The sequence below is a fragment of the Carcharhinus amblyrhynchos genome, chromosome 14, assembly GCF_965287045.1.
Source record: "Carcharhinus amblyrhynchos chromosome 14, sCarAmb.v2.hapA, whole genome shotgun sequence".
In the NCBI taxonomy this organism is placed as follows: domain Eukaryota; kingdom Metazoa; phylum Chordata; class Chondrichthyes; order Carcharhiniformes; family Carcharhinidae; genus Carcharhinus; species Carcharhinus amblyrhynchos.
Window position 1 is genome coordinate 2138456 of NC_137337.1, and position 13841 is coordinate 2152296.

Genomic DNA, 13841 nt, shown 5'->3' on the forward strand with positions numbered 1-13841 from the left:
AGACTGGAATCTAATCGGGGGGGTTCGGGATGGTTTATATGTAGAATAACAGATACCCGGGAGTGAGTTACAGACTGGAATCTAATCGAGGGGTTCGGGGTGGTTTATATATAGAATAACAGATACCCGGGAGTCAGTTACAAACTTGAATCTAATTGAGGGGTTCGGGGTGGTTTATGTATAGAATAACAGATACCCGGGAGTGAGTTACAGACTGGAATCTAATCGAGGGGTTCGGGGTGGTTTATATATAGAATAACAGATACCCGGGAGTGAGTTACAAACTTGAATCTAATTGAGGGGTTCGGGGTGGTTTATATATAGAATAACAGATACCCGGGAGTGAGTTACAGACTGGAATCTAATCAAGGGGTTCAGGGTGGTTTATATATAGAGTAACAGATACCCGGAAGTGAGTTACAGACTGGAATCTAATCGAGGGGTTCGGGGTGGTTTATATATAGAATAACAGATACCCGGGAGTGAGTTACAAACTTGAATCTAATCGAGGGGTTCAGGGTGGTTTATATATAGAATAACAGAAACCCGGGAGTGAGTTACAGACTGGAATCTAATCGAGGGGTTCAGGGTGGTTTATATACAGAATAACAGATACCCGGGAGTGAGTTACAGACTGGAATCTAATCGAGGGGTTCGGGGTGGTTTATATATTGAGTTGCAGGCTGCAGAATGTGTCTCATTCCCCTGCTACCCACCTGACCCACTGATGTGAGATTGTGGATAATGGGCCGTACCCTGTAATTGGTCCCTGGCTAATTGGCTTTCACAGAGGGATGGTGATGAAGTTGAGGATTCTATTGCTTTTCTTTCAGCTGAGTTCCTGTTTCCATCTCTGAGACAGAAAGCGAATGTGTTGTTTTGTGGAGAGGAGGTGAAGCGGGCTGAGAGCAGGAGGCCTGGGCCATTGTGGGTTTAGATGGAGTAGGTAGATAGGCTGGTCATGCATATCAATCATGCTCCTCTGTTTGTGTTTGTGCTGCTGTCTTCAGCTTTCAAATAAAAACACCAGGAATTGCATCTCCTTTTCAGTTCAGCGTATTGAATAATCAAGGAGCTGGTCTGTAACCAAAGAGACACCGGCTTCAGATAATTGACAAATTATCTGAAAGTGGGAGATGAAGAGATTGTTGTTTCTCTCCAGTGAGTTGTTATTATTTGGAATATGCTGTCTGAAAAACCAGTGGGAACAGATTGATGAAGTCACAGAGTCAGTTACGGCACAGAATGAGGCCATTCGACCCATTGAGCCCATGCCAGCTCACTGGTGCAATGCAGACATTTGTGCTCTCCTCCTCTATTGCTGTAACCTTGCACATTTCTCTCCAAGCCTCCATCCAATTTTCCTTCGAAATTTGTGACCACCACCCTCCTGGGCAGGGAGTTCCAGCTCATTCCCACTCTCTGTGTAAAAACAGTTCACCCTCACAGTCACTTCTCTTATCCAAAATCTGAAATCAGTGACCTTGTGGTCCTTGTACCATTGTGTTTCCTTGTCTGTCCCCCTTCTACACCTCCCCTCAATATCCTTTACTCCGAGGAGAACAGCCCCAGCTTCCCCAACTGAACCCTGTAACTAAACTCCCCTCATCCCTGGAACCATTCTGGTAAATCTCCATCTGCACCCTTTTGAGGACCCTGACTCACATCCTTCCTTAGGTGTGGCGACCAGAACCTAACCAGCGCTTTCAAAATGTTCAGCATAATTTCCTTATGTTTATGCTCAATGCCTCTAATTATGAAGCCAAGATCATGGAAACTAGGAGCAGGAGGAGGCCATTTAGCCTTTCGAGCTTGCTCCACCTTTCATTTTGATCATGGCTGATCATCGATTTCAATATCCTGGTCTCTCCCTTCCTCCCATATCCCTTGATCCGTTTAGCCCCAAGAGTTGTATATAATTCCTTCTTGAAATCAGACAATGTTTTGTCCTCAGCTACTTTCTGTGGGAGTGAATTCCACACATTCACCACCCTCTGGGTGAAGAAATTTCTCCTCACCTCAGTTCTAAAAGGTTTACCCCTTATCCTCAAAGTATAACCCCTAGTTCTGGACTCCCCCACCATTGGGAACATTCTTTCTGAATCTACCCTGTCTAACCCTGTTAGAATTTTATAAGTTTCTATGAGGTCCCCTCTCACTCTTCTAAATTCCAGTGAATATAATCCTAACCGACTTTGTCTCTCCTCATATGACAGACCTGCCATCCCAGGAATCAGTCTGGTAAACCTTCGCTGCACTCCCTCTATAGCAAGGGCATGCTTCCTCAGATAAGGAGACCAAAACTGCACACAATACTCCAGATGTGGTCTCACCAACGCCCAATACAATTGCAGCAAAACATCACTATCCCTGTATTCAAATCCTCTCACTATGAAGGCCAACATACCATTTGCCTTCTTTATTGCCTGCTGTACCTGCACGCTTACTTTCAGCAACTCGTGCACAAGGACTTCACCTCACTCAATTTACCCCAATTCAAATAATAATCTGTCTTCCTGTTATTGCTACCAAAATGGATAACCTCACATTTATCCGCATTATTCTGCATCTGCCATGCAGATACCCACACACTCAGCCTGTCCAAATCACGTTGAAGCATCTCTGCATCCTCCTGACAGCTCACCCTTCCACCCAAACTTGTATTATCTGCAAGTCTAGAGATAATACATTCAGTTCCCTCTTCTAAATCATTAATATATAATGTGAACAGTTAGCACAGATCCCTGGGGAATTCCACTAGGCACTGACTGCCCATCAGAAAAAGACCCATTTATGCCAACTCTTTGCTTCCTCTCTGCTAACCAGCTTTCTATCCATCTCAAGACATTACCTGCAATCCCATATGCTTTAATTTTACATAGTAGTCTATTATGTGAGACCTTGTTGAAAGTCTAAATAAATGACATCCACTGGTTCTCCTCAGTTCTACCAGTTACATCCTCAAAGAATTCCAATAGATTTGTCAAGCATGATTTCCCCTCTGTAAATCCATGCTGACTTTGTCTGATTATCCCACTGCCTTCCAAATGCTGAGCTATGAAATCCTTGATAATGGACTCTAGCAACTTCCCCAGTACCGACGTTAGGCTCACTGGTCTATGGTTCCCTGTTTTATCTCTACCTCCCTTTTTGAACAGTGGGCTTACATTAGCTACCCTCCGATCTGTAGGAACTATTCCAGAGTCCAAAGAATTTGGAAAGTAACCGAAAAACCATCCCTTATGCACTCCAGAAATTCCTCCTCTATTGTCCTAATTTGACTCTCCCAATCTATAAGCAGATTAAAGTCGCCTATAGTTCCTTTAATACATGCATCTCTGATTTCCTGCCTTATGCTTTTTTCCAACATTACCACAACAGTTTGGTGGTCTGTAAACCACCAATGGTTTTTGCGCCTTGACTCAACCCATACAGATTCCACATCATCTATGCTAATATCTTTTCTCAATATCATCTTTAATCAACAATGCCACTCCACCACCTCTTCCTTTCTGTCTATCCTTTCTAAACACTGAATAACCCTCAATGTTTAATTCCCATCCTTGCTCACCTTGGAGCCATGTCTCTGTAATGCCAACTATATCATATCCCTTTACATCTCTCTGTGCAACGAATTCATCCATTTTGTATCGAATGCTCCGAGCATTCAGGTACAAACCCTTTAGGTGAGCACTTTTAATATTTCTTTTCCCTTTCCTACTATTTTTGACTTGGTCCTTATCTGACTCTGGCCCTTGATTTCTCTGCCTATTACTTTCCTTATTCTCCTTACTGCCTTTTCCTCTTGTTCTTAATTTCCCCTGCCATATTAGTTTAAACTCTCCCAACCACTTTAGCAAGTACCCCCCTCCAAGGACATCAATCCCAGTCCTGCCCCGTCCAGTTTGTACAGGTCCCACCTCCCCTACCTTCCCAATGCCCCCAGAATCCAAAACCTTCTTCCTCACACTACCTTGTCAGCCACATATTCATCCCGCTATCCTACTCTGACTGGCACGTGGCATCCTATATGCTTTGCTAACCACTCTCTCAATGTGTCCTACTGCCCTTAAAAATCTATTGCACATGGACACCTAGGTCCGTCTGCCTTGACGCATTCTTTCAAACACTGCCATTATTGCCTCTCCCTTACCCTTCTGCCGAAATGCATCACTGTCACACCAACGAGCCAGTCCAGGCAGGATGGGCTGAATGTCCTCCCTATGCTACATGACTCTGTGCTTCTGGTTCTCAGCTTGTTGGCTTTGTGTAATTGCTTTGGGTTGCAGTCCTTCACTGTAACGTTTGCTTTTAGCAATTCGAAGACACAGTGAATGCCCAGCGAGAAGCGATGATGGAAATCAGCAGCCAGAACAAGTACTCGGAGCCACATACCAGCATTCCTTCACAAACCAACAGTCAGATCCTGGAAAGTAGCAGAGCACTGGGAGATGTGGAAGCAAAGGTGAGGCTTTAATGAAAGAACTTATGTATTTATCCAGCATCTTCACTTTTTATGTAGGGATATGTTGCAGCCAATTTATGCACAGCAAGATCCCAGAAATACCTGGGTAATTTGTTTTATTGATTATTTGTTCAACCTCTTGACTGGGATTTGAACCCATCACCTCCTGACTCAGAAGCAAGGGATGTGGGCATTATTGGCTAGACTAGGCTTTATTGCCCATCCCTAGTTGCCCTTGAGAAAGCGGTGGTGAGTTGCCATCTTGAACCATTATAGTCCTTGTGGTATTGGTACACCCCACATTGCTGTTAGGGAGGATGTTCCAGGATTTTGACCCACGATAGTGGAGGAATGGAAATATATTTCCAAGTCAGGATAGTGAATGACTTGGAGGTGGTGGGGGTCCCGTGTATCTGCTGCTCTTTTCCTTCTAGATGGTAGTGGGTTGTGAATTTGGAAGGTGCTGTCTAAGGAGCCTTGGTGAGTTCTTGCAGTGCATCTTGTAGTTGGTACACACGCTGTCACTGCGTTGGTGGTGGAGGGAGTGAATGGGTGTTGTAATGGATGTTGTGTTAAAGCTGCAGGGTGTGAGTATGGGTGTCAGTTGCTGGGCTGTTACTTGTTGCCTGTCGCTGATTGAAAAAGGAGGAATCATTCTCATCGCTGTTAGACAGAAGTCACTTATTGGTCAGAGCAGAATATGTATCACAATACAGTTCAGTTGTCAGGTTAGTAGTGACTGAGAAGCTGAAAGTCCACTTGTTCACTGAAACAAGGAAAAGATCCCACCATCAGTTACCTTCTCTCTGCCTGTCTCTAAAAGATGATTCATTAGATCAGTGGGAATATTCTGAAACACTGGAATTAGGGCCAGTCTTGGAAACATCTGTTCTGGACAGTTTCTTGAGGAAATCTGGTGATACAACTGAAGAGAAGCAGCTGGGGTCCATGAGTGATGGACAGCACTGAACAGCTGTCAGTGAAGCTGGAAATCTGCAATTTTAGTAAACTGGGAAATGTGAATCTTCAAATCGTGTTCATCCTTTATCTGTCAATTGAAATTGGAAGCAATTGGATACTATAGGCACAAAAGGAGAAGTTACAGGAGGCTGGCCATGAGGCAAAGGTCTATTAAATGTCCAGTCACTGTGCTCAGAAGCGAAAGGAGACAGAATGTAAGTCGAGAGTCAGTGGCCAGAAGCCAATAGTTGATTCTTTTCCATCCCTGAGTCTTAACATCTATCAATTCTGATCAGAGGTAGTCTACTTTTGAAGAACTAAAAAATAATTTGACTGCACTGTGAGGAAGTTAACCACCCTTGAGACCCGGCTTTCTTTGCACAACAGTTGGATTGCAAAATCCTTTCCAAGCTGCTCTGGAAGTGAATGTACTTCATTAACTGATGATTTTATTTAAAGTTTGTCTATTAGTCACATGCAAAGCTTACATTAACACTGCAATGAAGTTACTGTGAAATTCCCCTAGTCGCCACAGTGTGGCGTTTTTTCGGGTCAATGCACCTAACCAGCACATCTTTCAGACTGTGGGCAGAAACCGGAGCACCCGGAGGAAACCCATGTAGACACGGGGAGAATATGCAAACTCCATACAGGTAGTGACCCAAGCTGGGAATCGAACCCAGGTTCCTGGCACTGTGAGGCAGCAGTGCTAACCACAGTGCTGCCATGTTGCCATGGATTGCAGTGATTCAGCTTTCTCAAGGGCAACTAGGGATGGGCAATAAAGCCTAGTTTAGCCCATAATGCCCACATCCCTTTCTTCTGAATCAGGATGTGATGTGTTCAAATCCCAGTCAAGCGGTTTGACACAACAAACCTATTTCTAAAAGGTTTACTTCATTATTGCAATTCATTTTGTACCATGTGACCAATATAGTGACCTGATCAGCACTTGTTTAGCCATTAACCTATTGGACAACATTGCACTAGATCACAAGCCAGTGATCCTTCCCGTGCGGTTGGAAAATGATGAGCTCAGCTTGCACAGTGGCTGACGTGACTATTGAGTATCATAAAAACAGAAAATGCTGTAAATACTCAGCAGGTCTGACAGCATCTGTGAAGACAGAAACAGAGTCAATGGGTAGTATTTTCCGCTGTGCTCGCCCCAAAGCAGGAAGATCCTTCCGATTTCAACAGACCTTTGCACGGTCCGCTACAATTCCCCACTGGGGTGGGACAGGAAAGTTTTGCCCAATGTTTCAGAACAAAACAAAAGGAACATTGATTGAAAACATTCACAAAATGCTATCAGACCTGCTGAGTACTGGCAGCATTTAAATGTTTCTTCAGCTTTCCAGCATTGCCACACGTTCTGTTGCGTTAGTGTCAGTTCACCAGCTGGAATCAATGGAATGGATTGTCAGCGAGAGACTTCAGAGCAGGTGGAGAGCCTGCAGCAAGGCTAAAGATACATAACTCAATCTCAAACGTTTCTGCATTCTTCTCATCAGCTGCAAGCATTGAGTTCCCAGAACACCCAGAGCCAGGAACTGCGCCTTAGGATCGGAACCATATGGAGTGGACTCCAGAGTGTCGAAAAGATGCTGCAGGAACGCAGTAAGACCCACAGTGAGGCAAAGGCACAGCAAAAGGTATGTGCAGTATTCACCCAAAACACAAATCCCCCTTCAGAGTCCCCACCTCTCCTAAAGGTGCTGACTCTCACTGGGATACAGGGTCCCCCTCATCTCCTGAAGGTGCTGACTCTCACTGGGGTACAGGGTCTCCCTCATCTCCTGAAGGTGCTGACTCTCACTGGGGTACAGGGTCCCCTCCTCTCCTGAAGGTGCTGACTCTCACTCGGGTACAGTGTCCCCCTCATCTCCTGAAGGTGCTGACTCTCACTGGGGTACAGGGTCCCCCTCATCTCCTGAAGGTGCTGACTCTCACTGGGACACAGGGTCTCCCTCCTCTCCTGAAGGTGCTGACTCTCACTGGGGTACAGGGTTCCCCTCCTCTCCTGAAGGTGCTGACTCTCACTGGGGTACAGGGTCCTCCTCCTCTCCTGAAGGTGCTGACTCTCACTGGGGTACGGGGACCCCCTCCTCTCCTGAAGGTGCTGACTCTCACTGGGGTACAGGGTCCCCTTCCTCTCCTGAAGGTTCTGACTCTCACTGGGGTACAGGGTCCCCTTCCTCTCCTGAAGGTGCTGACTCTCACTGGGACACAGGGTCTCCCTCCTCTCCTGAAGGTGCTGACTCTCACTGGGGTACAGGGTTCCCCTCCTCTCCTGAAGGTGCTGACTCTCACTGAGGTAAAGGCATAGAGTCATAGAGGTTTACAATATGGAAACAGGCCCTTCAGCCCAAATTGTCAATGTCATTTTTTTTTTAAACCCCACAGCTAATCCCAATTGCCTGCATTTGGCCCATATCCCTCCATACCCATCATACCCATATAACTGTCTAAATGCTTTTTAAAAGGTAAAATTGTACCTGCTTCTACTACTACTTCTGGCAGCTTGTTCCAGACACTCACCACCCTTTGTGTGAAAAAATTGCACCTCTGGACACTTCTGTATCTCTCCCCTCACACCTTAAACCTATGCCCTCTAGTTTTAGACTCCCCTATCTTTGGGGAAAAGATATTGACTATCTAGCTGATCTGTGCCCCTCATTATTTTATAGACCTCTGTAAGGTCACCCCTCAGTCTCCTGCGCTCCAGAGAGAAAGGTCCCAGTTTATTCAGCCTCTTCTTACAACTCAATCCACCAAGTCCTGGTAGCATCCTAGTAAATCTTTTCTGCACTCTTTCCAGTTTAATAATATCCTTTCTATAATAGGGTGACCAGAATTGCTCACAGTATTCCAAGTGTGGCCGTACCAATGTCTTGTACAACTTCAACAAGACGAAAAAGTAGGGAGGTCTTGCTGCAGCTGTATAGGGCATTGGTGAGGCCGCAGCTGGAGTACTGTGTGCAGTTTTGGGCGCCGCGCCTGCGCAAAGATATTTTGGCCTTGGAGGGAGTGCAGAGGAGGTTTACTAGGCTGATACCGGAGTTGAGGGGGTTGAGCTATGAGGAGAGGCTGAATAAACTGGGCTTGTACTCGTTAGAGTTTAGAAGAATGAGGGGAGATCTCATTGAGACGTATAAGATGATGAATGGGATGGATAGGATAGAGGTGGAAAGACTCTTCCCGCTCAAAAAAGACAGTAGGACTAGGGGGCACAGCCTCAAGATAAAAGGGGGGCGGTTTAGAACGGAGTTGAGGAGGAACTTCTTCACTCAAAGGGTGGTGAATCTCTGGAATTCTCTGCCCGTTGAAGTGGTGGAGGCTGCCTCACTAAATATTTTTAAGACGCGGGTTGATGGGTTTTTGATAAGAGAGGGGATTAAGGGTTATGGGGAGAGGGCGGGAAAGTGGAACTGAGCAGCGACAGATCAGCCATGATCTTATTGAATGGCGGGCAGGCTCGAAGGGCTAGATGGCCTACTCCTGCTCCTATTTCTTATGTTCTTATGTTCTGACCGATGAAACCAAGCATGCCGAATGCCTTCTTCACCAATCTGTCCACCTGTGACTCCAGTTTTAAGGAGCTATGAACATGTACCCCTAGATCTCTTTGTTCTGTAACTCTCCCCAGTGCTCTACCATTAACTGAGTAAGCCCTGCTCTGGTTCAATCTACCAAAATGCATCACCCCGCATTTGTCTAAATTAAACTCCATCTGCCGTTTGTCAGCCCACTGGCCCAATTGATCAAGATCCCATTGCAATTGGAAATAACTTTCTTCACTTTCCACTATGCCAATCTTGGTGTCATCTGGAAACTTACTAACCATGCCCCCTATATTCCCTAAATAACATTGGGCCCAGCACTGATCCCTGGGGCACACCACTGATCGCAGGCCTCCAGTTTGAAAAACAACTCTCTAAAACCACCCTCGGGCTTCTGTCAAGCCAATTTTGTATCCATTTAGATACCTCACCCTGGAGCCCGGGAGATTTAACTTTATGCAACAACCTACCATGTGGTACCTTGTCAAAGGCCTTGCTAAAGTCCATGTAAACAATATCAACTGCACTGCCCTCATCTACCTTCTTGGTCACCCCGTCAAAAAAACTCAATTAAATTTGTGAGACATGATTTTCCACTCACAAAGCCATGCTGACTGTCCCTAATCAGTCCTTGCATCTCTAAATGCCTATAGATCCTGTCTCTCAAAATATCCTCCAACAATTTACTCACCACAGATGTGAGGTTCATTAGCCTGTAGTTCTCAGGCTTTTCCCTGCAGCCCTTTTTAAACAAAGACACAACATTTGCCACTCTCCAATCTTCAGGGACCTCACCTGTGACTTGATGATTCAGATATCTCGGCTGGGGGACCCGCAATTTCCTCCCTAGCCTCCCGCAACATCCTGGAATGCGCTTCATCAGGTCCCACGGATTCATCTACCTTGATGCGCTTTAAGACTTCCAGCACTTCCTTCTCTGTAATATGTACATTCCTCAAGATATCAATATTTATTTCCCCAAGTTCCCTAACATCCATGCTTTTTCAACAGTAAATACTGATGAGAAATATTCATTTAGGATTTCACCCATCTCTTGTGGATCCATACATAGATGACCTTGTTGATCCTTAAGAGGCCCTACTCTCTCCCTAGTTACTCTTGTGAGGAGGAACTTCTTCACTCAAAGGGTGGTGAATCTCTGGAATTCTCTGCCCGTTGAAGTGGTGGAGGCTGCCTCGCTAAATATTTTTAAGACGCGGGTTGATGGGTTTTTGATAAGAGAGGGGATTAAGGGTTATGGGGAGAGGACGGGAAAGTGGAACTGAGCCACGACAGATCAGCCATGATCTTATTGAATGGCGGGGCAGGCTCGAGGGGCTAGATGGCCTACTCCTGCTCCTATTTCTTATGTTCTTATGTTCTTATGTATTTGTAGAAGCTCTTTGGATTCTCCTTTGCCTTATCTGCCAAACCAATCTCGTGTCCCCTTTTTGCCCTTCTGATTTCTATCTTAACTCTACTCCTACATCCCCTATACTCTTCAAGCGATTCACTTGATCCCAGCTGCCTATGCATGTCATGTGCCTCTTTCTTCTTGACCAGGACCTCAATATCCCAAGTCATCCACAGTTCCTGACTTCTGCCAGCCTTGCCCTTCACTCTAAGAGGAATGTTTTAACCTGAACTTTGGTGAACACACTTTTGAAAGCCTCCCACTTACCAGAAGTCTGTTTGCCTTCTCACAGACTCCCCCAATTAACTTTTGAAAGTTCCTGCCTGATACCATCAAAATTGGCCTTGCCCCAATTTAGAATTGTAACTTTTGGGACAGACCTATCATTCTCCATTGCTATCTTAAAACCAATAGAATTACGGTCACTGGTCCTAAAGTGATCCCTTACTGACACTTCTGTCACCTGCCCTTCCTTATTTCCCAAGAGGAGGTCAGATTTTACCCCCTCTCTAGTCGGGCCGTTCACATACTGAATGAGAAATTCCTCCTGAGTACACCCAACAAATTTCTCTCCATCCAACCCTCTAATACTATGGCTGTCCCACTCAATGTTGGGAAAATTAAAATCCCCAATTATTACCACCCTATTTTTCTTGCAGCTATCTGTAATCTCCTCATATATTTGCTGACTCTTTGGGGGTCTATACTACAACCCTATTAAAGTGATTTCCCTCTTATTTCTCAGTTCTACCCATAGAGACTCAGTGGCTGAACCCTCGGATATATCCCCTCTCAGTACGGCAATGATGCTTTCCCTAATCAAAGTGCAACTCCCCCTCCTCTCTTACCTCCTGTTCTATTTTTCCTATAGCATCTGTACCCTGGAACATTGAGCTGCCAGCCCTGTCCCTCCCTTAGCCATGTTTCAGTAATTGCTATAATATCCCAGTGCCACGTACCCATCCATGCTCTGAGTTCATTTGCCTGGTTGATCAGCCTCTTGCATTGAAATAAATGCAGTTTAATCTGGCCTTCCCTTTCTCTCTGTCTTACTTTTGTCTGATCTATCTGGTACTAGGATTACTGACACTGTTTTCACTAATTAATGTGCTCTCTTTAACTTCCGTACTATTCTTAAAATTCTCTTCTGTCTCTCTACGGCTTTGGATCCCACCCCCCCGCCAAACTAATTTAAACCCTCCTGAGTGGCTCTAGCAAATCTCCCTGCCAGGATGTTAGTGCCCCTCCAGTTCAAATGTAGCCCCCATCTCTCTTGAACAGATGAGCCCTTCCCCAGAAAAGATCCAATGATCCAAAAATCTAAATCCCTGCACCAGCTCTCAAGCCAGGCATTCATCTGCCTAATCCTCCTATTCCGACTCTCACTAGCACATGGCACAGATATTAGTCCTAAAATCACTACTTCCGAGGTCCGGCACGTTAGCCTTCTGCCTAACTCACTACGGTCACGCTTCAGGACCTCATCCCTTTTCCCACCTATGTCGTTGGTACCAATATGTAAAACGACCTCTGGCTGCTCACCCTCCCCTTAAGAATGCCCTACAATTGCTCAGAGCCGTCCTTGACCCTGGCACCAGGGAGACAACACACCATCCTGGAGTCTCGATTGTGGCCACAGAAACGCTTGTCTGTGCCTCTAACTAGTGAGTCTACTACGGCTTGCTTGCTCTTTGCCTGACCCTTTCCTACAGCAGAACCAGCTGTGGTGACACAGGTCTGGCTGCTGCTGGTATCTCCCCCTGACAGGCTATCCCCCGCAACAGCATCCGAAATGGTATAACAGTTTGAAAGGGGAATAGGCACAGGAGATTCCCGCACCACCTGCCTGCATCTCCTGGTGGTCACCCATCTACCTGTCGGAACCTGTGGTGTGACCATCTATGTCTATCACACCCTCTGCCTCCTGTATGTTCCGCAGTGCGTCCACCTGCCGCTCCAGTCAAACAATGTGGTCTGTGAGGAGCTGCAACTGGACACACTTCCTGCAGACTAAGTACAGGGGCCCCCTCCTCTCCTGAAGCTGCTGACTCTCACTGGGGTACGGGGTCCTCCTCCTCTCCTGAAGATTCCGACTCTCACTGGGGTACGGGGTTCACCTCCTCTCCTGAAGGTGCTGACTCTTACTGGGGTACAGGGTCCCCCTCCTCTCCTGAAGGTGTTGACTCTCACTGGGTTACAGGATCCCCCTCCTCTCCTGAAGGTGCTGACTCTCACTGGGGTACAGGGTCCCCCTCCTCTCCTGAAGATTCCGACTCTCACTGGGGTACAGGGTCCCCCTCCTCTCCTGAAGGTGCTGACTCTCACTGGGGTACAGGGTCCCCCTCCTCTCCTGAAGGTGCTGACTCTCACTGGGGTACAGGGTCCCCCTCCTCTCCTGAAGATTCCGACTCTCACTGGGGTACAGGGTCCCCCTCCTCTCCTGAAGGTGCTGACTCTCACTGGGGTACGGGGACCCCCTCCTCTCCTGAAGGTGCTGACTCTCACTGGGGTACAGGGTCCCCCTCCTCTCCTGAAGGTGCTGATTCTCACTGTGGTACAGGGTCCCCCTCCTCTCCTGAAGGTGCCGACTCTCAGTGGGATACAGGGTCCCTCTGAAGGTATCAGCAATCCAGGAACACACTGCATACTGTGCCACTAGAGAGCAGCAATGTTGTATTTTTGGATCTCACAGTTTGTTCTTTGTCTATTTAAACGGCGATGTCTTTCCAGGAATTGCTGATGATCTGTTCTGAGAGCAGTGCTTTTCTGAGAGTGTTTCTGCCCCTGGCTAATTTGAAGTGAAAATGTAGAAAGTTTCTTCACAGCTCCCTGCTGGAGCTGACATGGTATTCCATTGGAAGAGTTTGTAGCTGAACTGAAATCTTTTGCAATGTTTGCCTAATTCTCTGAGTGTTTAATCCCTGTTTCTGCTTCTCCTTCCACAGAGGATTTGGAGGGGGATTGATGACTGGCACTCGGTGCTTTCGCAGCTTGATGCTGAAGTGCAGGATCTGGCAGAGTTGGATCCCCAGCAGGCTCAGGAGCTAATGGAGAGTCTACTTGATCCATTCCAGCAACATCAACGTGTGTCCCGTATTGCGGAACAGAGAACAGCACTACTCAACAAGGTCACAGCCTTTCACCAATGTCTCTCACACTGCGCCTTTCTCCCCCATGCTGTACCTGTCTTGGGAGTGTTTGATGTGAAGATGCTAGCATTGAACTGGGGTAAACACAGTAAGAAGTCTCACAACACCGGTTAAAGTCCAACAGGTTTATTTGGTAGCACAAGCCACTAGCTTTTGGAGTGCTGTTCCTTCATCAGGTGAGTGGGAGTTCTGTTCACAAACAGAGAATATAAAAACACAAACTCAATTTACAAAATAATGGTTGGAATGTGAGCCTTTACAGGTAATCAAGTCTTAAAGGTAAGAGTGGA

At 46.4% G+C, this 13841-nt stretch overlaps 1 protein-coding gene across 6 annotated transcripts in view; it reads left to right on the forward strand.

Annotated features, from left to right (window-relative positions):
* The window catches only part of LOC145352383 (nesprin-2-like), a 243402-nt gene that overhangs the window by 86340 nt on the left and 143221 nt on the right, over window positions 1-13841 (forward strand). For all 6 annotated transcript variants that reach the window (XM_080202157.1, XM_080202160.1, XM_080202159.1 and 3 more), the window contains 3 exons: window positions 4316-4465; window positions 6940-7080; window positions 13348-13530. In XM_080202157.1, coding sequence (XP_080058283.1) covers window positions 4316-4465; window positions 6940-7080; window positions 13348-13530 — 474 coding nt within the window. The remainder of the gene's footprint in view (window positions 1-4315; window positions 4466-6939; window positions 7081-13347; window positions 13531-13841) is intronic.